The 26,947-nt window shown below is 40.7% G+C and overlaps 1 protein-coding gene across 1 annotated transcript; it reads left to right on the top strand.

The window, feature by feature from the left end:
* Window positions 1-1,422: 1,422 nt before the first annotated feature.
* On the top strand, window positions 1,423-25,090 carry LOC126267361 (uncharacterized). The gene is made up of 5 exons (XM_049972499.1): window positions 1,423-1,497; window positions 4,937-4,962; window positions 13,279-13,366; window positions 16,926-17,038; window positions 24,824-25,090. Exons 1-5 carry the CDS (start codon window positions 1,449-1,451, stop codon window positions 24,980-24,982), a joined length of 435 nt encoding a protein of 144 aa, XP_049828456.1. The 5' UTR covers window positions 1,423-1,448; the 3' UTR covers window positions 24,983-25,090.
* Window positions 25,091-26,947: the final 1,857 nt, after the last annotated feature.

The following is a 26,947-nucleotide window of genomic DNA, read 5'->3' on the forward strand; positions in this document are numbered from 1 at the left end:
TTAATTTTCAAAACATAATTTCGTTAACTGTCGCAGATTGGTAGTTATTTTGGAAATCTCCATTTTTCCCAAAAATTTTTAAGCATTGCTTAATTTTTTACAATATAAATTGTTAATGAAATATGAAGAAATACTTATTGCCTCCGAGGGCAATTACAAGAAAGATGGATTGTAACTTTCTTTATTTCCAGTCATGACCACTTAGAAATTGTTGTCATGGTATCGATTTCGGTCCATGTTGATCATATTTAGACCTGATTGAAACAGGAGAAGCGTTATACTATCCTGATCTGATTACTCGAATACGGCGTCATCAAAAGGGTTAATCATATTAGGGTAATGTAAGATCTCCAGACCTGAAATAGTCAGTATGTACAGATTTCGATAATCTGGGGACATTTTGTTTGCGATCATTGGCGGAATTCTGTGCTTCTTGCATCACTGTCTTTATTCGCGACTTGTCGCAGCTTGTACAAGTTATGGCTGTGTTATTTCACGGGATTATGCAGTAAAATTCACACAAGCAAAATTGGCCCTACACGGATGCGTAATTAGAGACGATGCCATTCTCGTACTCCATCTCCGTCTCAGGATCAAATATATTTGTTGTCACCACTGATATTAGTTCATAGCAGCCAAATGGCACTGCTCTGTGGCATACGTGGTTTATGAAGTTCTAAAACACAGGAGAGCATCAGTATATCGATCCAAAAATTCAGTTTGTAACAATAAATAGAAATTTGGATTTATTATTTCTATTCTTCTTGTGTGATGAAAATGCCTGCGTAGAAACTATAAAATAACCCAAAACGGAAGATAAAAATAAGGGGGCATGGCAATCCCCAAATAAATCGTCTTATGTAAAAGCAGAGGTATGGTGCCTAACAGAGGTACGAGCAAAAAAGGCCTCAAACAATTAAGTGAAACGTTGTTCAATTCCATGTGACAAATAGATGTTTGTGATTTTTCATAATGTAAAACACCTAAAAACCGTTGGCATAAAAGCTATGAAAATTACTGTAATATTTTATTAGAGACAGAAAAATATTACCAATTTTCTCTTTTAGATGGTTACCTAATGCTGGTACCCCCTCCCCGCTGACACTGACATCAGGTAGAAAATCAATACACGTTTCCCACTTTTTAGCACTTGTCTACATACTCGTAATGATTTACAGAGTCAAAAAGCTGTCACAAATGGAAAAAAAATGTTTGTGTGAATGGTTCATAAAAGCAGCGGACAACTAAACAATGCCTTTTAGCCTCTTTCTGTCTGCACACGTGCACGATGTTAAAATAGAAAAAAGACTTATTCACAACTACATCATTAAACGGCAAAGAACGTGGCACTGACTACTAGCGTCAAGGCCGCAATGAAAATAGATAGTAACTCCCGAGTCTATTTAAGCAGTGGAAGTGACTTCTCTTGGTCTAGATGCATACAGACTATGATGGCACCGCGTTTTTGTTGGTTTCTGCTCGTCATAGCTGGCTGCGGTAAGCTGATAACTGTAATGCGTTGCGTAACGGTTAAATGATTTATCAATACCATCAAATTCTTTACTTAGTGAACAAACATTTCGTAGCCACTTCTTCAGCCCGCGAAACGAAATATTTCCGTCATTCATTCTCCATCACAGATTTCAACAGTTTATCATGAGACTTTCTTGATGCGAACTTGTCCAATATTTCGATCTTAGCAACAAAATTAAAGTTACCAGGACTGAGATATCTCCGACAAACAGTCCGCCTTCATTACGGAATTTATTGCTAGACCGCCAAATTAAATATAAAAAATTTAACAATATAAAAAAATCTAACACAGTGAACTACGAATTTTCGTCTTTCCTTCACTGTTGCTGATGGAATAGGAAATTTCTCGCTGAATCAGCACCTCCTGCTATTAGATGAATGTGTTCGTAAGCTAGGGAAGCGCTGAAACGTAGTCAAACGAGCCGAAACGGGTGTCTTACGACGCCCGCCCCGAGCAGATACAACGAACGAAAGAGAACAAAAAAAAGAAGAAGAAAGAGTGGTCAGCACGACAGAATGTCAATCCTAAGTGCCAGGGTTCGATTCCCGGCTGGGTCGAAGATTTTCTACTCTCTATCGACACGAGTTGCCGAAGTGGTGTCAAATTGCAAGAGTTGCATGCGGCGAATGGTCTACACGACGGGAGGCTCTTGTCACATGACATTTACATTTATTTATAGTATAAGTGAATGATCTGGTGTTTAACGTTAGTAATTCCAATAAACTGCTCATAGATAACGCTTTTGTGTTACAGACAATTCGCAGGTATGTTCAGGATCTACGTCTACGCTTGGTGCATGGTCTAGTGTTGCACACAAATAACTTGAAAACCCGTTATTGCTTCGCTACGTGATTTTCAAACAACTATAGAATCATCACTAGACTAATAATCGTATTGACAAGAGTTGTGGCGTATGCTGTATAGCGTAGTGATTAGCGTCGCTGGGCTGGGAGTCACCTGTTCAGGCACAACTGCTTCCAACTTATACTATTTAGTACCGATATATATCATTTGTGGAAGGTTCTGGAAATGTCTTATATCTATAATGTTTGTATAACTGATGTTCGTTTAAATACTAGCATTTTGGAGTATTGGATGCTTGTAGGATGTAGAGGCTTATCTCACGAGACGTAAGATAGATACTGCCTACAGGAAAATTAAAGAAACCTTTGGAGAAAAGAGAGCCACTTGCATGAATATCAAGAGCTTAGATGGAAACCCAGTTCTAAGCAAAGAAGGGAAAGCAGAAAGGTGGAAGGAGTATACAGAGAGTCTATACAGGGGCGATGTTCTTGAGGACAATATTATGGAAATGGAAGAGGAGGTAGATGAAGATGAAATTGGAGACATGATACTGCGTGAAGAGTTTGACAGAGCACTGAAAGACCTAAGTCAAAACAAGGCCCCGGGAGTAGACAACATTCCATTAGAACTACTGAAAGCCTTGGGAGAGCCAGTCCTGACGAAACTCTACCATCTGGTGAGCAAGATGTACGAGACAGGCGAAGTTCCCTCGGACTTTAAGATGAATATAATAATCCTAATCCCAAAGTAAGCAAGTGTTGACAGGTGTAAAAATTACCGAACTATCAGTTTAATAAATCACAGCTGCAAAATACTAACGCGAATTCCTTACTGACGAATGGAAAAACTGGTAGAAGCCGACCTCGAGGAAGATCAGTTTGGATTCCGTAGAAATGTTGGAACACGTGAGGCAATACTGACCCTACGACTTATCTTAGAAGAAAGATTAAGGAACGGCAAACCTACGTTTCTAGCATTTGTAGACTTAGAGAAAGCTTTTGAGAATGTTAACTGGAATACTCTCTCTCAAATTCTGAAGGTGGCAGGGGTAAAATACAGGGAGCGAAAGGCTACTTACAATCTGTACAGAAGCCAGATGGCAGTTGTAAGAATCGAGGGAAATGAAAGGGAAGCAGTGGTTGGGAAGGGAGTGAGACAGGGTTGTAGCCTCTCCCCGATGCTATTCAATCTGTATACTGAGCAAGCACTAAAGGAAACAAAAGTTCGGAATAGGTATTAAAATCCAGGGAGAAGAAGTAAAAACTTTGAGGTTCACCGATGACATTGTAATTCTGTCAGAGACAGCAAAGGACTTGGAAGAGCAGTTGAACGGAGTGGACAGTGTCTTGAAAGGAGGGTATAAGATGACCATGAACAAAAGCAAAACGAGGATAATGGAATGTAGTCGAATGAAGTCGGGTGATGCTGAGGGAATTAGATTAGGAAATTATACACTTAAAGTAGTTAAGGAGTTTTGCTATTTGGGGAGCAAACGAACTGATGAGGGTCGAAGTAGAGAGGATATAAAATGTAGACTGGCAATGGGAAGGAAAGCGTTTCTTAAGAAGAGAAATTTGTTAACATCGAGTATTGATTTAAGTGTCAGGAAGTCATTTGTGAAAGTATTTGTATGGAGTGTAGCCATGTATGGAAGTGAAACATGGACGATAAATAGTTTAGACAAGAAGAGAATAGAAGCTTTCGAAATGTGGTGCTACAGCAGAATGCTGATGATTAGATGGGTAGATCACATAACTAATGAGGAGGTATTGAATATAATTGGGGAGAAGAGGAGTTTGTGGCACAACTTGACTAGAAGAAGAGATCGGTTGGTAGGACATGTTCTGTGGCGTCAAGGGATCACCAATTTAGTACTGGAGGGCAGCGTGGAGCGTAAAAATTGCAGAGGGAGACCAAGACATGAATACACTAAGCAGATTCAGAAGGAGGTAGGCTTCTGTAGGTACTGGGAGATGAAGAAGCTTGCACAGGATAGATTAGCATGGAGAGCTGCATCAAACCAATCTCAGGACTGAAGACCAGAACAACAACAACAATACATAGCTGCATTCTCCTTCCATGTGTTCCGTTCCGTTCTGTTCTGGTTGTGCGTTCGTGTTAGTAACCATCGTGCTTTCAGTGCGAAGTTTCTATGTCACTGACGAACGTTCTTTCGGATTTGAACTAGAGAGTCTGGTTACGCCGTGACATTTTTTCTGTCCTTCAAGTAGTCTTAGTTCTCAATACTTTTCGAGTTTCATTAACTGAAAGGTATGTAACGGAGACAAAAACACAGGACGCACACAGCACTTACCGAAATGTGCAAAGGTATTCCGAACTGCCGAGAGGAACTTTTCTGTCACTAACCAAGAGAGGAACTTTTCTGTCATTAACCAATAAAAGTGCCCATATCCCAGAAAATCAGAACGGGTGTAGCGTTAATTGGTACTGTCATTTCATCTTGGTCAATTATGACTACATATGGTCTAGCAAAATTACAATTACTATGTTCAACCTCATGACACATATAGTTATTTGAATCATTTAATTTTACGTGTGTCAACAGTAATTAATATGTGACTAATTCTTTTCTTGCAGGAATCGTGAGCGTTGCATGCGATAAGGTATGTGTTTCATCATAAAGCCGATATACATAAAAAATTAAGTAATCATTCATGTTGATATTGGTGAGATTTTCCCACATTCTGTTTCCTATTCAGAAGCAAATGATTTCCATTTTCTCGTTTAACTGGCGTCTTTATCAAAAACCCTGTTCTAACCACTAGGCTAGTATTCATGCTTCTCTTTTACTTCTAACACGATAGCATTGTCCCATATGTAACCTCCAAAATGTTAAACAGCATACCAACAACGAATGAATTAGACATTGTCAGTTGGTTTCCATTGTAACAGTTGATGCAGACCTGAGTGATTAACATATTCGTGTTGTGGAAAGTAGACCGTTTTTAAGAAGGCATGTTGGCAGGCACTATAAAAAAACCTTAAGATACCTGACCAAAGATAAATAAGGCTACAATGTAAGGTGGCTTATGTTTTGGAAATGATATCAAAGTAAAGAAACGAAAGAATAATGTACAATCTCGAATAAAAAATGGAGAGACAAGCTACTGTAAAACGTATTTAACGCACGGTTTCGTGTTATCACCACTCCCGCTTACAGAAGAGTTTCTAAAAGGAATGAAAGAAAAGTGTAGGAAATGAATAGTAATTGAAGAGGAAGCTTTGCAGACTATTGTTCCTGAAAAGGTAAGACATAACTCTCGAAGAAATTAGTACTCAATAGAGAATTTACTCTACGGTTACTAAAGCGAAGAAGAACATTAAGATAGAACTATATTGGTCTCAAATATCGACATGTAACTAAACATCTAGTTTCTGAAACTGTACTTCTGCAGGACAGAATTGAACGAAAGCGAACGTCGAAGTTGCGAAAACCAGGGAAGATAGACAGTGTATTTTAAATGTGTCACTGAAGAAAAATAGAGAGTAAGATGAAGAATAATATAATGAATAAGTGATTTTAGAACTGGGAAGAAGGGAGACTTTAAATATTAAAGGTGGTAAGGCGTCAATGAACAAGTCTAAGTTGCGACGTAAGGTTGCGCTGGAGACCTGCGGTTATTGTTTGAGCACCAACGCTAAGATTGAATTTACGAGCTACGACATGATCGGGAATGGAACAGTGACCCGAAAATGTAGAATAAATTTCCTGTATTTCACTTCTACGGTTACAAACTTGTAGGTACCCTGACAACCTGTTTCGATCAGCAATGATTTTCATCAGATCTGCTGACCGAAAAAGGCAGTCTGAGGATCTACAAGTTTGTGACTATAGATGTGAGAGTTAAGACTGAATTCCATGGGACACGATGGGCTGTATCCATTTTAAGTCATGTTACGTGATTTTTGACGACAGTCTATGGCCGAAATTTATAAATGAATAAGGTTTTAAAAAGAAGTCGACTGTTGTTATTAGCAGCCTAAAAAGCGCTAAAAAAAGACGTGCGCAGTATTAAAGCACAGTTAATTTCGCAATGGAGGAAAGGCATTGTATGCAGAAATATTCACATGGTACTTATGTGGAGACGCAACAAAATGGGTACATATTGAGAACGGGATCAAATCCATCGCACGCAAAAAACTAGAAATAACTGGTATACCGTTGTGTGATGTCCTTAGGTTAGTTAGGTTTACGTAGTTCTAAGTTCTAGGGGACTGATGACAATAGATGCTAGTCCCATAGTGCTAAGAGCCAACCATTAATTGTCACTTACTGTTAAACTATCGAATGTTAAGTCGTATGAACCGACGACCCCACCCCCCACAGTTTCTTTTTTGAGCACGTTGGAGAACTGAGAACGGGTCCCATCCAGGATCATTACTTAGCACCATGTCATCATATTTCTCAATAATTCACAAACAGTTTGTACCACAATGCATCACCCTGCTGAAAAATGAGTCTGACTCACAACAATAGGTTCACACTGAAATCGCAGTCTGGCCGAAAACCACGTAGCAATTATTAGGTTAATTTCCAAGCAAACTGATATCTTCTCTTCGTCTTTCGCAATATCAGAAGAGGGATTTCAGGTGCGAAACATATTTAAAATTCACTTTTTTGTTTTTCTGTCATAATTGTAGCACTGAATTACTGACAACCAGAAGGAATACAAGCAATGAGTATGTTTTCCGCAACAGAAACTTCTTTAACGTTTCAGTTCAGCTCGGCTCAATTTGTGATCCATGCAAGACGAAGCCACCAAAGGCTCCAGAAACAGTGAGTAGCTAACTGTAATAACGGCGTACATAGAGCTCTCGTATAGAGTTACACTTGCCCTCCGATTTCGTAAATCATGCAGTCTGATGTGAACTCTTGATCGCTCCATTCGGCTCCGGGAAAGCCTAACATCGAACTGTAGTTGTTATTACGTAAATAATTACTCCGACCTAACCCCGCGTATTTTCTGTTCTAGTAAAGGCTTATACCTTTACATAAATGAAATCAGTGTAATAATCGATTTCATTTTGGTTTCCCTTTAAATGTGCGTGTCCTAGTTTGTCTCTAGTTTAACAATAAACAGAAATCACGCGTTAATATCGATCGCAGTCTTCCCATTTCGCTCATATTATTTTCCAGCAAATTGCCATATAATAATATTACAACAATAAATTATGTAGCTTTCTTGTACTGTATGCGAAATTAATAGACACCATAAAACTATTGAACGGGCGTATTTGATTTAAAAAATCCAAGTAGTTTTTACTTCTTTTGTGTGTAGTTCCCGACTATAAGTCGGTATAGAGAGGCTCATTTAACCTTCAAATGCAAGTACTGAAAACTTTAAGTGAGAGGGCGTTATTTTTGAGCTAAAATTACAAAACGAATATGTGCTTTCATAAACGTGAGATTATTTTTGAGCAAGTCTAAAGTTATAATGTCATTGTATTCTTCGATTGTCTAATTTTACTGGCTGACACCCGGCACCTTGTAAATCTAGGTTGAGGGACGACACCTTCTTCGTATGGAATCATGGTGGGAAATAGCTCTGTGACTTGTTAAGACTGCACAGTCTCCTGAAAACATTAAACTTATTATGGAGGTAGAGAAGAAACAAGATCTGATCTTTATAGGTGTGTTGGTTATGAGGAATGGTGAGGACTTGGGTTGCAGTGTGAATCTAAAAACCACACACACACACACACACACACACACACACACACATACCACAAACACACACACACACAGAGACCAACACTTGGACAGTCTTCCAAATTATCACCCGAGCCAGGAAAGTATGATTAACACCTTGTAATTTGCACAAGAAGAATATATGAGTAGCAATACCTGGTATGCGAGATGTAACACCTGAGAAGCGTTCTGCGGAGCAATGGGCTCTCACCAGTTCTGTAAGAAGTGTCACGAAATCCACCACTCAGTCAAGCAACGAGGATGAAGAGAAAATGTCGAATACGGCCTTTCAGTTATATATCCCTAGGATGACGGACGGAATCGGCCATATATTACTCAAAACCACGGAGTAAGTACTATTCAAAAACCGATCAACAAGATAGGAGAGTGTCTCACATTGACAAAGAATAACAGGAACCCACTAGCTGTATCGGGAAAACACAATATGCCGTGCACATGTGGAAAAATGTGTATTGGAATGACTGGATGATCAATGAATACCAGGCGATACTGCGTGACAGAGCACGCGCCATATGAGACCGATCACAATAAAAGTCACCGACACGTAGGTCTCACTGCGAAGACGGCTATCATGCCCGTTTGCTCAGGGAAGCCATAGAAATTCACCAACTTGACAATAGTTTTAATAAGAAAGAGGAAATGTGTACGGTAAACTGATTTTCCGTACTGCAGCTTACGATCGTTGCAGATAACAAGTGGGGAACCACAGCGGTAGTGACCGGAAAAGGCTCTCAGACGTTGGTGCGACAGGTAAACATAGATAATTTCTGGCCGCAGGCTTTACTTCAGTCCTCTACCTGCATGGGGGGGACCTTTATCAATCCCTGCCAATCAAGCTGGCAAAAGTCAGAGAAATACTGAACAAGATATGAGCGTGTTTTGTCCTAAAACTGTGAGAAGCATCACTTAATGTAAGAGTTAATTCAAAGCCTTGCCCAGCCTACATTTTATTTGCTATTAAAAGTATATGTTTCAAAAGTGTAATTGAAGGGTTGAGTTAGTTTATAACTAAAATATAGTACTTCTGTTAATGGAATACATTTACTGTCTTTTTTTATGTCCACATCTTCTTCAATTTCGGATGTAAAGTGGGACTACGGATTGTCAGTGCATGAGAATTATTGGCAACACCTTCAGCAGTGTGTCTAAATCTCTTTACCGAAATGCGACCGGTTTCGGTTATTCATTGCACCGCTATCAACCCCCTCTACTGGTAAACATTGGTACTATGACCAACTTTCCGTATTGCTATGACACGGGATAAAAGTTAAACTCGGTGTCCGCAGATTTGCTCGCGCATGAACTGTCTTTGCGGACGCTGAGTTTGATTTTTGTTGCCGTTCATGGCAATATAGAAAGTTGGCTACAGGACTAACATTTGCCAATAGAGGAGCCTGATGGCGGAGCAGTGAATAACTGAAACTACAGTCCGATTCACGAACGATGGAGGTTCGCGCAGGTCGCGACACGGACAAGGGTTGCGTCGTTGCAAGTTCCAAGCGACAGATCCGGTACGCGCATGCACTTGCTTTTTACCTGGAGAAAGCATGAATCTTGCAAATTGTGTGTCTCGCGCTTGCTTATGTAGAATTTGTCACTTACTGTCACGATCAGTGATAACGACTTGCAAGTAATGGAATAAGAATTAACTAAATAACTCACTACGATCACGTTTAATGCTCGCAGTGGTTACGGCATTCACAGCACAGCCCTCAGATCACTACTGAGCTTTCGTTGGCTGTCGGAGAAGGTGTGACGTAGGTGCGCAGAACAAGCCCAAACTCGACAGCCATCGTTCGTCATTGCATCTTCAGTCACATTTCAATAAAGAGATTTAGACATATGGCTGAACGTATTACTATTAATTCTCATTTGCTGACTATTGAGTAGTTCCTAGATAACAGAACGCAGCATCTCATTCTCAATGGAAGGAAGTCTTCCGAAGTAAGAGTGATTTCAGGTGTGCCGCAGGGGAGTGTCATAGGACCGTTGCTATTCACAATATACATAAATGACCTGGTGGATGACATCCGAAGTTCACTGAGGCTTTTTGCAGATAATGCTGTGCTGTATCGAGAGGTTGCAACAATGAAAAATTGTACTGAAATGCAAGAGGATCTGCAGCGAATTGACGCATGGTGCAGGGAATGGCAATTGAATCTCAATGTAGACAAGTGTAATGTGCTGCGAATACACAGAAAGATAGATCCCTTATCATTTAGCTACAAAATAGCAGGTCAGCAACTGGAAGCAGTTAATTCCATAAATTATCTGGGAGTACGCATTCGGAGTGATGTAAAATGGAATGATCATATTAAGTTGATCATCGGTAAAGCAGATGCCAGACTGAGATTCATTGGAAGAATCCTAAGGAAATGCAATCCGAAAACAAAGGAAGTAGGTTACAGTACGCTTGTTCGCCCACTGCTTGAGTACTGCTCAACAGTGTGGGATTCGTACCAGATAGGGTTGATAGAAGAGATAGAGATGATCCAACGGAGAGCAACGCGCTTCGTTACAGGATCATTTAGTAATCGCGAAAGCGTTACGGAGATGATAGATAAACTCCAGTGGAAGACTCTGCAGGAGAGACGCTCAGTAGCTCGGTACGTGCTTTTGTTAAAGTTTCGAGAACATACTTTCACCGAAGAGTCAAGCAGTATATTGCTCCCTCCTACGTGTATGTCGCGAAGAGACCACGAGGATAAAATCAGAGAGATTAGAGCCCACACAGAAGCATACCGACAATCCTTCTTTCCACGAACAATACGAGACTGGAATAGAAGGGAGAACCGATAGAGGTACTCAGGGTACCCTCCGCCACACACCGTCAGGTGGCTTGCGGAGTATGGATGTAGATGTAGATGTAGATGTAGATTGTCATGTAAGAGCGTATGAGGTGCTTAAGAATTGGTGTTTGAATGGTCGGATGAGTTCGCTGTCGTCACTGTGAGTTTCTCGGATTTAAATGTCTCTACTCATCTCAGATTAGTTCGTTTGATATCTCAGAGTCATAATTCTTAGTATACCTGAATTTACATCCTTTCCAGTGTTCCGTGTTTTGATTTCATGGTATTTTCAAACACGTGGATCATCACTTCTTAAAAATTCAGTTCAAAAGATAGTGTGTTGGGAACTGGTCTATTAATAAGAAATTGTTCGCATGTTTTTTAAATTTCATTTCTGTTAGCTAACTAAGGATAAACAACGGAATTACAATATTACTACAACGGATAATTTCCTCTCTTCTCTCCTGATGCTCTGTTTCCAGTCACCCTCATGCTAATTCAAACTAGTGTGAGATGAGGTTTAGTATAGTCTGCAAGAATTACCAAAATATCTGTTTGTGGTGTCACACGCATATCAAAATGTGATTCGTCCTTGAGCAACACAGAACCTTCTCGAGGGACATGTTGAACATTGTGACAGAGTGCTTGGAGAATTTTAGACTCCTTCTCACTTCCTTCTAGGACGAACAGGCAGACAATACGAACTTCCGAGCCTTAATGTGTTATTCTGGTTGCATGTCCCAAAAAAGGGGCGGTATTCCCTTACGGAAGGGGTTTGAGAGTTCTTAACTGATGCCATGATACAACACTTCCACCATCATTTAATCTACGGACTGAGAACACTAACCTGAACAACTGTAATTTCTTTTAAATCGATAATATTCGCACCAGTTTAACGTCGTCCTTCTCATGCTCGTAGGTCATGTTAATATTTTCAGATCTGAATAACTACTACATCGAAAAATTTTGTTAGTCTGTTGACTCCCTTTTTTTTGTCTTGCTAAAGGCACAGCGGGATAGAGCAGTAGGGCAACTGGACTTCTTTGTAAACAGATACATGTATTACCACGGACTCCCTACGAGAATGTCTAAATAATTGCAAAAGATGTCATCGATCAAATATGCGCTCGAGATCGCTATTCGACATGTTGTTTCAGAAATCTTATAACTCTTAAATTAATAAATTCTGTCAGCTTCATAGTTGGATATAATAGTAGCAAAATACGGAGTCAATATACCTGTATAAGAAATCCATCTGCCAATTATGCTCATTGTCTAACAAAACTTAATTTCAATAGTGAAAGGAGCAATGCATTCGCTACCTAGAAGCAGATAACACCGTAGCTATAAGCAGTCTGCGTCAATCTTGTTAACTGCTGCATACTAGCGACACAATATGACGCCCCAGCTCTCGAGATAAAACTCATCCGAATACGATCTTTGTCGTCAAACAAATACATTCCACTGGGTAAGATGGGAAGAAAGTAATTATAGCACGTAAAAGAAAAGCCTAAACTGACACATCCACACTCTACCCGACGCCGAACAACAACCCGAAGTTCTGCTACAAAACAGAACTTCAGCAGGGCATATTATTTTGTTCCGAACACAGCACTCGACTGTTAAAAGAATTGAAACGAACGTCTTTCCAGATTCATACACCGGCAGAGACCTCAGTGATCTTCCTAACGTTCTCCATGGCTACTACTACTTACCCCAAAGCATTTTCAGGTATTCGTTGAGGATGGTGGCGCCAATTGAATTATCTTTTACATTATATACATAGTTCTCACATCAAATTATCAAAATGTGCAGAAAGTCACCCTCTAATGAATCTCTTGCCACTTATATTATTGATTTGTTTATTCTTGCTCAAAATTTTGTGCTATTAGGCTGTTTGTCCTATTCAGCTATTCTTCCTCATTGTCTTCCTTGCCGGCCTATGTGGCCGAGCGGTTCTAGGCGCTTCTGTCTGGAACCGCGCCACCGCTACGGTGGCAGGTTCGAATCCTACCTCAGGCATGGGTGTGTGTGATGTCCTTAGGTTAGTTAGGTTTAAGTAGTTCTAAGTTCTAGGGGACTGATGACCTCAGGTGTTAAGTCGCATAGTGCTCAGAGCCATTTGAACCACTGTCTTCCTTTCGACAAAGAGGACCATGTCACTTGTGAGTATTAGCACTTTTATTTCTCTCCTTACATTTCCTTTCACTTTATTCATTGCTTCTTTGTCGCATATTTGAAACAATTTTGACCATAAGCTGTTATTCTTCATTACGACTTTCCTAATTTGTAAGTCTTGATTATTCTCTGTTACTAGATGAGAATAGTTCTGTGTAATGTAAGATGTCCGTCTGCTATCCTACTTCAGCAAGGTGTTACGTCAGAGTTACAGGTGATTAATGCTTAGTTTTCTTGTGCAGGTTGATTCGTGTTTCATGAGATGTCATGCGATCCTTTCTATTATTTTATCTCATGAAGATGACCCAAGTCACAGCTCACAGTCCGCAGGTAAGGATATTTCAACAAAACTGTTGATATTTGCTAACAGCACAGTTGTGAAGTAATTTACTTTTCTCTCAGGCAAGAGAATTGACATTATTGCTTTTCGCTGTTTTAATAGTCACATAATGATTAATCGATGGTTAATGCCATCGTATAGGATAATGCCATCGTATAGGAGTACTCTCTCAGGTCTGAGTTGTTATCGTCAATAATTTACAAATTATCTATGAAACAAGCTTGTATTATAATTTTCAGTACGCCATTTCAAGGCAATGGAGCATTGAAAATTTATCACGAACACGTCGCCATTACATTAAATCTCACTTAATATGGCATCAACGATACAAACCTTCAAAAGAGATAATCATAACCAAATCACGAGAAAATTATACCGTCTTTGCTTCTGGAGTCTTAAAATGTGGATTCGTATCCCGCTATAGGCAAATACGTTTTTCGTGTTAGCGTTCTTAACACGTTCTGGGACTTTCTTATGAATGTAATACTTCTGCAATATTCGATGTTATTTACATTCTTTCTGATACGAGAACGAAGGGTGAAATAACTATGTAGCGATTTCGGAGTGTGTGGTTAGGCAGGAACCTAATACGACAGCCTAAATTGCTGCGAGTGAATCGAGGAGCAATAACACTCATATTCTTCCTTGTCACAAAGTCGATAGCCGATCATGAGGTCGTCAATATTGCGCGTCATGTCAAAACGACGTCACGTTTGCTGGAACGGGGCCAGTGAGGTAGAAGCGTCATGCAACGAACTTGTGACGTCACATTAGTAGGCTTGTCCGCCACCCTTACAGAACGTTCGGTTCCGTGCAGCGTCCACGGAAATCAATATTTAGTTGAAAAAGTACCCCCTAAAGGTCTTAATTCTGTCGCGTACTACCGAGAACTTGCACGGATTTAAACTTGCACTTAAGAATTATTAAACTCATCTGAAATATTTACTCGCTCCCTGTTGGAGACGGCTGCTGGCACTTGTAAGACTTGCAGTGCCACGTGCTGTGACATGTGCACCAGGGTCTGTCTCTCTCGGTTGCCTCGTGCTGGAAGTGTTGTGGAAAGAATGTCACACGGAATGACGATGATTCAGGAATCCAAAGACTACATAGTAATCAGTTACAAAGATCGTCTTATAGGAATTATTCGTATTGCATTGCTAGTTCAGCAATAATTAAAATCTGCCTTACCGATTCAGTTTTATGTTGGTCTTTTAGTAACCTGTTTATTCTTAATTTTTTCTTATGCGCTTGCTAATTGCTGTCAATACACACATGATGTAACGTATGTCCATAGGGAAGGCCGTAGGCAGTTCAGAGAAATTACTCTATGGAAACAAGTATGGTAAAGTTATATACAGTTAACGTTCAAGGAGACTATATATCAGTTGCCACTGTGTATTAGGTGCAGGTAAGGGAACATAAATGAGACTGAATCAACAAATAAGTGATTGCAGAGTAATTATTGACGTCGGTGTGATGATTTCTACAGACTTGAGAATGTTAGTAAAATGTACGTCGAGATCAACTTATAAATAAGGTAATACAGATGATTACAGATACCTATCCTCAGAAGTGTGTCCTAAGTTTGCTGAAAAGGACAGTGTACAGTTTGTAGCCAGAAGCACAGTTTGGCTTCGTGAAAAGAACTCCAGTGAAAAATTAAATTTATTCTTATGTGGGTGAGACATCTGTTCAGACTTGGCTAATTATAGTACTAATGATTTTCTGTATACATCTATGATCTATCACGTAATGTGACAAAGACTGTTTTCTCTATTCAGAAATTACAAGTGTCAGTGTGAAATGTGAGGAAACAAATGTAGTTAAGGTAATGGAGAAATAACAGCACGCAGAAGAAATTCTCGGTTAAATACGACTGCAAAGTTCGCAACCTTTTTCTAAAATGGACATTTATTTACAATAAATTAAGAAGCAGTTAGGAAAATGAATATTGAGAAAGCACATAATATTTTCATAAACGTTTCACATTTAGGATGAAACAGAGAAACTGATAGATATTATCTTCATCATTATAAGTCCCTCCCGTTCCTCCGATGTAGAAGTATAGATTGTTTACTTGTATTACTCCATCATTTTCTGTGGAATCATCTTCTCAGATAACCATGAATATTAAAGCACTATTATAATGATCTCCAGGGTCATTTCGCGAACTAATTAAAGGTCAGTGTTAAACAGCTTAGAAACTGGACTCGTTCAAAAGCAATTACTGCCTCCTGCCAGACCACGACTCATTTCTTGACCCAAACTTCCATATGTCGTCAACCATGTGTCTACAACCAACACTCGTATATTCATAATGTATATTCCCATGCATGGGAGACATTTTAAATGAAAGTTGCTTGCCAGGTGTCTGCGAATAAATACGATATTGCAACCAATTGCCAAGCAATGATGAACTCTAGCACGGTGATGAATCAGTGTGGAATGACGCACCCGTGTCTGTCATCTAAACTCACTTCCGATCGATGCCCAACTGGGTTACAGCTGTCTTTGCTGCCAGAGGAGACCACTCTGTGTTCTAAATGTCCAAACTCGTTCGCCCCCAAATCACCTACAATTTTAATCTGCTTTATTGTATACTAGCAGAGAAACCCGGCGTTGCCCAGGTATTTATTTAAAATAGCTGTGCTGCCTCATCCGTAGCCCCACGGAGTGGCCGCACGGTTTGAGGTGCCATGTCATGGATTGCCTGGCCCCTCCCGCCGGAGGTTCGAGTCCTCCCTCGGGCATGGGTGCGGGTGTGTTGTTCTTAGCATGAGTTAGTTTAAGTAGTGTGTGAGATTAGGGCCGATGGTCTCAGCAGTTTGGTCCCTTAGGAATTCGCACACATTTGAACTTTTTTTTTTCCACATCCATACCACGCAGCGTCTGTCCATCGGCAATGACCGCCGAAACTTACACATGAAGTCATTCTCGTTCTGCCAAGGGCATTGAAAAAGAAGGCGGAAGAGTGGACAGAGGTTCAGGGCATTGTTTTGCCCTTGGAGTGGGAAACTACACCTGAAAGGCGGAAGAATCGACAATGGTCAACGACACGAAGATGCAGATGGCAATAGAAAGGATTAAAGACACGTAACGTGTAATCACAGGACATGTGGCCTGTAATTTAAAAAGTGTCTTGATGATCTCTCCATTGGTAAAAGATTCCTAAATAGTCCCCCATTCGGATCTCCCGGAGGGAGATGCCAATGGAGAGGTGACCGTGAGAAAAAGACTAAATAATCAACGAAAGGATAACGTTTTACGAGTCGAGGCGTGGAATTTCAGAAGTTTGGACGGAGCACGGAAGCTAGAAAACCTGCAAAGAAAATGCTAAGTTTCAGTCCAAATACAGTGGCCATGCGTGAAGAGAATGGAAATTGGTCAGACGACTATAGGTTAATATAATCAGCAGCAGAAAATGGTATAACGTGAGTAAGATTCGTTGTGAATAGGAAAGCGAGTAACCGTCAACAATGTAGTGACTCACTCCAACATTGAAAATACTGCGAGTAAGAAAAAAGTAAATCCATGTGCATTATGTTACAGAAACAACCACAAGCAAAGAGACAGCCGCCACCCGTGTGACCTGGGATTCTCTATCTGACCTGGACATCCACCGGTTCTGCGGAATCTACTGTCTGAGCATGGGACATGAGCAGGTACGTCTCCCAGATTACATTACAACACTCCTCCCTCCCCCCCCCCCCCCCACACACACACATACACACACACGGACGCACGCACACGCACTCAGACATACACACACTCCTTCCATTCCGTTGATGCTTCAGCAGCTGTCCTATCAACCGATCCCTTCTTGCAGTCAAATAGTGTCGTACCTCATCGTTAGTTATCAGATCTACCCATTTAATCTTAAGTACTCTTCCGTAGCACAGCTTTTCAAAAGCTTCTATTCGCTTCTTGTCTGAACTGCTTAGCGTTCACGTTTCACTTCTGTAACCTCTACACTCCACAGAAACCTTTTCAGAATGGAAAACTTATGGTGCTTTGTGTCTACATTCAAAATGACTTTTTTATAGACATGTTCCCACTGTTGACTGTAAAGTTTTGTTTTGCAAAGCGTGATTGTAATTTTGACACTTACGACACTGCTTTAAGCACTTCACAGTGGGCTAAGTGTCGAAACTGCAAAACATTGTGAGAAACAAAATACTGCAGTCAACGCTGGAAAGACTATGTCCTTCAAAGAATTTCACAGAAGAATTGTTGAAATTTAAATTTATATTCGATGTTAACAAATTTCTCTTTTTCATAATTTCTCTTCTGGCTATTGCTAGTCTGGATATTATATCCTCCCTTTTTCTGCCATCGACAGTTATTTTAACACCCAAATATCAAAACTAATTTACTATTTTTACTTTCTCATTTAGTAATCTAATTCTCTATGCATGATTTAATTCGTGTACACCTAACGTGTATCCACAGGACGTGTGGCCTGTAGTTGAAGAAGTGTCATGATGATCTCTCCATTGGCAAAAGATTCCGGGATAGTCCCCCATTCGGATCTCCTGGAGGGGACTGCCAAGGGGGAGGTTACCATGAGAAAAAGATTGAATAATCAACGAAAGGATAATGTTCTACGAGTCGGGGCGTGGAATGTCAGAAGCTTGAACGTGGTAGGGAACCTAGAAAATCTGAAAAGGGAAATGCAAAGGCTCAATCTAGATATAGTAGGGGTCAGTGAAGTGAAGTGGAAGGAAGACAAGGATTTCTGGTCAGATTAGTATCGGGTAATATCAACAGCACCAGAAAATGGTATAACAGGTGTAGGATTCGTTATGAATAGGAAGGTAGGGCAGAGGGTGTGTTACTGTGAACAGTTCAGCGACCGCGTTGTTCTAATCAGAATCGACAGCAGACCAACACCGACAACGATAGTTCAGGTATACATGCCGACGTCGCAAGCTGAAGATGAACAGATAGAGAAAGTGTATGAGGATATTGAAAGGGTAATGCAGTATGTAAAGGGGGACGAAAATCAAACAGTCATGGGCGACTGGAATGCAGTTGTATGGGAAGGAGTAGAAGAAAAGGTTACAGGAGAATATAGGCTTGGGACAAAGAATGAAAGAGGAGAAAGACTAATTGAGTTCAGCTAGTAATAGCGAATATCCTGTTCAAGAATCACAAGAGGAGGAGGTATACTTGGAAAATGCCGGGAGATACGGGAAGATTTCAATTAGATTACTTCATGGTCAGACAGAGATTCCGAAATCAGATGCTAGATTCTAAGGCGTACCCAGAAACAGATATAGACTCAGATCGCAATATAGTAGTGATGAAGAGTAGGCTGAAGTTCAAGACATTAGTCAGGAGGAATCAATACGCTAAGAAGTGGGATACGGAAGTTGTAAGGAATGACGAGATACGTTTGAAGTTCTCTAACGGTATAGATACAGCAATAAGGAATAGCGCAGTAGGCAACACAGTTGAAGAGGAATGGACGTCTCTAAAAAGGGCCATCACAGAAGTTGGGAAGGAAAACATAGGTACAAAGAAGGTAGCTGCGAAGAAATCATGGGTAACAGAAGAAATACTTCAGTTGATTGATGAAAGGAGGAAGTACAAACATGTTCCGGGAAAATCAGGAATACAGAAATACAAGTCGCTGAGGAATGAAATAAATAGGAAGTGCAGGAAAAATGTGAAGACATCGAAAAAGATATGATTGTCGGAAGGACAGACTCAGCATACAGGAAAGTCAAAACAACCTTTGGTGACATTAAAAACAACGGTGGTAACATTAAGAGTGCAACGGGAATTCCACTGTTAAATACCGAGGAGAGAGCAGATACGTGGAAAGAATACATTGAAAGCCTCTATGAGGGTGAAGATTTGTCTGATGTAATAGAAGAAGAAACAAGAGTCGATTTAGGAGAGATAGGGGATCCAGTATTAGAATCGGAATTTAAAAGAGCTTTGGAGGTTTTACGGTCAAATAAGGCAGAAGGGATAGATACCATTCCATCAGAATTTCTAAAATCATTAGGGGAAGTGGCAGCAAAACGACTATTCACGTTGGTGTGTAGAATATATGAGTCTGGCGACATACCATCTGACTTTCGGATAAGCATTATCCACACAATTCCGAAGACGGCAAGAGCTGACAAGTGCGAGAATTATCGCACAATCAGCTTAACAGCTCATGCATCGAAGCTGCTTACAAGAATAATATACAGAAGAATGGAAAAGAAAATTGAGAATGCGCTAGGTGAGGATCAGTTTGGCTTTAGGAAAAGTAAAGGCACGAGAGAGACAATTCTGACGTTACTGCTAATAATGGAAGCAAGGCTAAAGAAGAATCAAGTCACGTTCATAGGATTTGTCGACCTGGAAAAAGCGTTCGACAATATAAAATGATGCAAACTGTTCAAGATTCTGAAAAAAGTAGGGGTAAGCTATAGGGAGAGACGGGTCATATACAATATGTACAAAAACCAAGAGGGAATAATAAGAGTGGACGATCAATTGGTGGTGGTGGTGGTTAGTGTTTAACGTCCCGTTGGCAACGAGGTCATAAGAGACGGGGCGCAAGCTCGGGTTAGGGAAGGATTGGTAAGGAAATCGGCCGTGCCCTTTCAAAGGAACCATCCCGGCATTTGCCTGAAGCGATTTAGGGAAATCACGGAAAACCTAAATCAGGACGGCCGGAGACGGGATTGAACCGTCGTCCTCCCGAATGCGAGTCCAGTGTGCTAACCACTGCGCCACCTCGCTCGGTGGGACGATGATAAACGAAGTGCCCGTATCAATCTGTACATCGAGGAAGCAATGATGGAATTAAAAGAAAGGTTCAGGAGTGGAATTAAAATACAAGGTGAAAGGATATCAATGATACGATTCGCTGATGACATTGCTATCCTGAGTGAAATTGAAGAAGAATTAAATGATCTGCTGAACGGAATGAACAGTCTAATGAGTACACAGTATGGATTGAGAGTAAATCGGAGAAAGACGAAGGTAAAGAGAAGTAGTAGAAATGAGAACAGCGAGAAACTTAACATCAGGAATGATGGTCACGAAGTCAATGAAGTTAAGGAATTCTGCTATCTAGGCAGTAAAATAACCAATGACGGACGGAGCAAGGAGGAGATCAAAAGCAGACTCGCTATGGCAAAAAAGGCATTTCTGGCCAAGAGAAGTCTACTAATATCAAATACCGGCCTTAATTTGAGGAAGAAATTTCTGAGGATGTACGTCTGGAGTACAGCATTGTATGGTAGTGAAACATGGACTGTGGGAAAATCGGAACAGAAGAGAATCGAAGCATTTGAGATGTGGTGCTATAGACGAATGTTGAAAATTAGGTGGACTGATAAGGTAAGGAATGAGGAGGTTCTACGCAGAATCGGAGAGGAAAGGAATATGTGGAAAACACTGATAAGGAGAAGGGACAGGATGATAGGACATCTGCTAAGACATGAGGGAATGACTTCCATGGTACTAGAGGGAGCTGTAGAGGGCAAAAACTGTAGAGGAGGACAGAGATTGGAATACGGCAAGCAAATAATTGAGGACGTAGGTTGCAAGTGCTACTCTGAGATGAAGAGGTTAGCACAGGAAAGGATTTTGTGGCGGGCCGCATCAAACCAGTCAGTAGACTGATGACCATAAAAAAAAATTCATTACACTAGTTTTACATTTGTTGACGTTCATCTTATAACTTCATTTCAAGACACTATCTATTCTATTCATCGAATATTTTATTTCTTCTCTTAGAACTTAAATTCCCTTCTGAAATTTCTCCTTGGTTTCTTCCACAACTTACTCTATGTGCAGACTGAATAACGTCGGGGACAGACGACAACTCTGTCTCACTACCTCCTCAGCTACTGTTTCGTTTTCGTGTCCTTCGGTTCTTGTAACATGTCACGTTTCTGTATAAGTCGTAGGTAGTCTTTGGCTCCCAATATTTTATTCCTTCTACCTTCAGAATTTCGAAGACGGCAATCTAAACTGAAATATTATTGCCAGAACATGGGATGGGAGCCGTATACTTCGAAATGAAGTTCGCTGACTATCTGCTGAGTGGCTGAGTGACCTTACCTGATATGTTTCCTCCCAACAACGTCTAAATCCAAATTCACGTCAGAAAATATGTACATAATGCGCTGAACATGACTATTGACTATGAGTATATCGAAGAAATTCTGTCAACGGTGATCCTATGATCACTAAGGGTAGTAGAAATGACGTTATGTCTGACAATAACATCTCAGAATCTTTCGTCAGATTTTATTTCATCTTCGAAATAAGTAAGCGCTCCTCACATTGCCCTCTTCACGCCTCCTTTTGTTCCGTTCAGCTTTTGTTCGTCGAGATGATTTTGTCTGTGAAGAGTTCGTCATCGCTTTCTTCGGAGTATACAAGCCAAAAACATATTGCAGAATATGCCTAGTCTTGAATGTAATTGAATTATAGATCTCCATTGTCAGAAATAATACATAATGTTCACTTCTTAGATAATCTCCAACATTTTTGTTGCCGCACTTGTTATGCAAAAATATTACATTTTCTTTCAACGCCTTCAGACACTGATGATATAACAGCCTTTTCGGCACTGATTCTCTCCTTTTTACTATCTGAATCGAAAGCAGAAAAGTGAATGGTTCAAGGTATTTATCAGATGCAATGTTTAGGGTACTTGCACTAATACTGTTGTAATCACGCGAGCCTACCTATCGAAAGCTGACAGGTTGAATTCTCCCCTCTTCCTCTCCCCCATTTCATTCCTTCTCTCCTCAATTTTTAGTCATAGCACAATTATAAAATTTACGCGCTATTTTCTGCAAGTTTTCTTTAATGCCTCAGCCTCTAAGGACAAGTGAGTTATAAAATTTTCTGGCATCCACCATGAGAACATGGTCATTAGATACGGAACAGTGGTACGGGTTGATAACGGAAACTATCCGTGTCCTGAAAGTAACCATACGGCCGTTCGCGTTAAGCACGTTTGGAAAATCACGGCAAAGCTAAATCTGGAAGGTCATACCAAGAACTGAACCTTCGTCTTCTCAAATACAAGTATGTTCTCTTACCACAGTGCCGCCTCACTCAGTTCTTAAACTGAGTACTATGAAGTAAGAAACTAATAATTGGAAATTAATATTTAGCTTTTTATTGATATAAAACACTTAAGCCTTGTTTATTGCAACTCTCTACCCTACTCTATACTATGCAAGCCTCATCATCTCTAAATAACTACTCCAACACTTTCTCTCCCTCTACAGTTTTTACCTCCCACACTTCCTTTGCATTACCTCCTTTCAGTCTCCTTTCAGTTGTTTTTCTCCGACTCGACACAATACCTGCTCGTTAGTTACTCGATCTACTCATCCAGTCTTAGGACATTCTTCTGCAGCACCACATGTCGAAAGCTTCTACTCTCTTCTTGTCCATCCTGTTTATTGTCCACGTTTCGCTTCCGTAACGAAGAAGCTCGTGGAATCACTAACATTCCCCATACTGAGATAGCGAGCTTTTTTATGGAAGACAGAGGAGAGGGCACTTGATTCAGCAGAACTTAAACTAAAAGTCTTCTCGCGGTATGTGGATGATACTTTCGTAGTGTGGCCACACAGTAAAGAAAAACTGTCACCGTTTTTGCAGCATCTGTATTCTATCCACGAGTATATCAGATGTACAATGAAAATGGACAATGGCAGCTGTCTGTCATTTCTGGACGTTCTGGTCAGACTGAAAGTGGATGGATCTTTGGGGCATTCCGTCTACCTTAGGCCCACTCATACAGACCTGTATTTGAAAGCGACTAGCTGCCACCACCCATCACAAACTATGGGCGTTCTTCGAACGTTGGTTCATCAGGTACACGTTGCATCTGATGGAGACAGCCTTGCAAAGGAGCTGGAGCACCTACAGTCAATGTTCGAAGCTAATGGATATTCTCTACATCAGAACAGCAAGCCTTAAGAAAAAGAAACGAGACCACTGACAGGAACAAGGGGAGAAGGAGCGGTTTAAGTCCAGTGCGTTCATCCCGTACGCGGCAATATTTAGTCGAAATTACGATCTTTCCCCCCACCTACAAAGATTTGTGCTCTTCTCTGTTAGGCAAATGACGATCTGGGGTTGCGGAAAGGTGGAATCTACAGAATATCTTGGCAGCATGGCAAAGCCTACTTTAGTCAGACGAAGGGCACAGTGTGTGAAAGATGCGTTGAAAATGATCGCTGCACTCGCCTTCTGCAGCCCAGTAGGTCAGCCACAGCAGAGCGCTGTATCTCCACAGGACATTACATGAATTACTCTAGCAAGGAAATCTTCACCTCAGCTTGATCCTTCTGACATTGATTATTAAGGAAGTGGTGGACATAAGTTTAGCGCAAGATCTTAATGGTGATGGTGGTTTTCAACTGGATAAGGCGTGGGATCCTGTGATTTCTATAGTTTCTTCCAAAGGAAAACATTTTATGACCAATGACTCGTCTAGTGACATTTAATTTTAATCATTTTGACATCTGATTTTTAACTCCGCTAGTGCGCATTCCAGCAGAGAGCGCCCACGTAGTATCACAGTACGCATGCACCTGCACACTAAACCTGGATCAGTATTCAAAGAGAGTGCGTTACTCGACAGAGATCGCTCATGTAGCAGCTGCTTTTGCACTTTGTGCGCTGAGAACCCGAGAGCATTTGAAATATGGTGCCACTGAAGGATGTTAAAAATTAAGTCTTGATGGAAAGAATGAAATAAGCAGTACTAACAAACGGGTGAGGGTGGAAGTCTGATGGAGACCCTATCAGGAATGAAGACATATAGTGATGGGAGGATAACTGCTGCGGCACCAGGAATATTTAACTCGGTGCCTGAAGGGGTGGAAGGTAGGAGGGGGGGGGGGGGGGAGAGGACGCCGAATCTAAAATTAGGTAGCGACAAAACATCATCACAAGACAGGCAAAAATGGAGGGAAGCACAAAACCAGTGCAAAGTCTGACGAGTCAGAATCCGTCTGACTGGACTGGCAGTTCTTACCCAATCCTATGCTAAGCTATGAACATTTCTTATGTGTCGAAACCATCAACACAGCCTCGAACAAATCATTTCTGCTTCTGTTTTCCTCTTTCTTTCCTATTGATCGTAATAGTTGGACACCGATGTGCCGGCCGCGGTGGTCTCGCGGTTCTAGGCGCACAGTCCGGAACTGTGCTACTGCTACGGTCGCAGGTTCGAATCCTGCCTCGGGCATGGATGTGTGTGATGTCCTTAGGTTACTTCGGTTTAAGTAGTTCTAAGTTCTAGGGGACTGATGACCACAGCAGTTGAGTCCCATAGTGTTCAGAGGCATTTGAACCATTTGACACTGATGTAAACGGTCACTGTGGACGACATATTACGAGAACTGCAACTTTTTTATTCTTGTTACTCTTTTTTTTTTTTGTACGCTTGATCAATTATTTTCCAGAAAGCGCCGTTAACCCAGACTCAGCAGCAACAACTATCGGGGCCCACGTTGTCGCAGTCCAGTCAGGCACGTGTCGCCAAGAAGCCAACAATAAACGCCGTCAAGAACGCTTCGTATTCGAGTAAGAAGAGCAAGGCCCACCAACACCATATTCACTGAGGAGACGAAGTCTGCTGGCTTCTGTTATATGCCGAAACATTAGTGTGTCCTTCACTGTATAACCAAAATAATTCACAATAATCCAAAAGCAGTAATAAAAGTTGGTTGACGGTATTTACTTGTTATGACGCATTATTATATTTACGAGTAGTTAATTACTGTTCTCCTGTGTGTTTATTTGTCTCTGTGTGATTTCCAAGCAGGGTAACCAAGTTCTATTTCAAGTATAACTCAGAACTTTTCTTTGGTGAGAGGGAGGCAATGGAGGTTATGAGGAGAGTTGGGAGAGTTACTTGAAAGACAAGTAAGGGTTGTTTCTTAAAGGCAACATTATCAGCTGAGCTAGCAGTGTTATCCTCACATTCCCTCCCAATGCTGCCTTACAAGGTGGTTAAACTGACGGAGTGGTTTCATTTAACCAATCCCTTGTACAGTCTGAGATTTTACTCCGATCACCTAAACACCGAACTCAATCTCGAGAAGCCATTTAATTTAGTTTCCTAAATTCACACATAAAATGTTACACAACTGCTTTCAAAGAAATTAACATATTCAGTGTACAGAAGTTGCAGAATGGTTCAAATGCCGCGATGAGTACCCGCGTGGTTAGAAGCTCCATGTCAAGGATTGCGCGGCACCCCCGCCGGAGATTCGAGCCCTCGATCGGTCATGGGTGTGTGTCTTGTTATTAGCATAAGCTAGTTTAAGCAGTGTGTAAGTCTAGTGACCGATGACCTCAGCAGTTTGGTCCCTTAGGAATTCACAAACATTTGAACATTTTGAATGGTTCAAATCATATCTCCCTGCCAGGAAACAGAAGCTTTCAGTAGGAAGGAGTCCTCAATTGAAAAGTCGTCAACCACCTATGAACTAATTACAAATGGTGTCGTACAAGGTTCCATCTTAGGGTATGCTGATGACTTATCATCCGTAACATTGCCCAACATCAAGTTTGTTTTGACTGCAGATGGGCAAATCAAGTATAGTTTTAGAAACATCGGTTAGTGGAATTTTCATGGACGTTAATGAATGGTACTTGGTGATAAACATTAAAGAATACACTATAAGCAGTGTAGAACTTGTAAGAAGTTTCCTACCAACGTATGTCTGAAATATGACAGCGAGTAGGTAAAAGAGGTTGACAGTGCTGAATTCTTGAGATTGTAACTTTGTACTAAAATCATTTGGCAGCAGTATACCACAGAAATGCTGAGGCACCTAAGCAAGTCTTTAACTGAATTGCAGATATTCCGAAATATAGCTAACACGAAAACAAAAAAGCCTGCGGTTCTCAGGGTCACGTGCTGGTTTCCATGCCAGAGACGGAAAGGCAGCGGCGGTTGTAACCGCCGCTGGCAGGAACATACACACGAAAGTTCAGCATACTGTTGCTGGCCCAAAGTGTCGTATATAGTTGATACAAGAAGAAAAAAGCTAGCATACTTCACTTACTTTATTTCCATAATGTCATATGGGATCGTTTTTAGAACAAATCATGGAACCTAGTCCAAAAGTGTCCAACACAAATTATTTGTGATGCGATCTCAAAAACGTTCGGCAGAGGCCTTCTCACGGAACTGAGGATACTCTTTATTGCTTCCCAATACATTTATCCCATAATGAAATTTTCATAAATAATGCATGACCTGTTCAAACCAACAGACTAGTTCATGGAATCAGTGCTAGAAATCAGAATGATCTTCATAAAGATTCTAAGTCGTTTACTTTGATCCAGGAAAGTGTCCATTATTAGGGAACAAACGTTGTTAATCACCTACTATCCACAATAAAAAGTGTAACTAATAAAAAAGTTAAGTTTAAGAGGAGTCTAAAGAACTATTGGTAGCCAGGTTCTTCTGCTCAATTGACAAATTTATCAGTAGAACTAATCAATTAGCATTAATAGTAACATCAAATGACTTTAATGCTATATTAAACCCGACTTCAGCACCTCTTCACTGCAGT

This window comes from Schistocerca gregaria, chromosome 4 (assembly GCF_023897955.1).
Source record: "Schistocerca gregaria isolate iqSchGreg1 chromosome 4, iqSchGreg1.2, whole genome shotgun sequence".
Classification (NCBI taxonomy): Eukaryota; Metazoa; Arthropoda; class Insecta; order Orthoptera; family Acrididae; genus Schistocerca; species Schistocerca gregaria.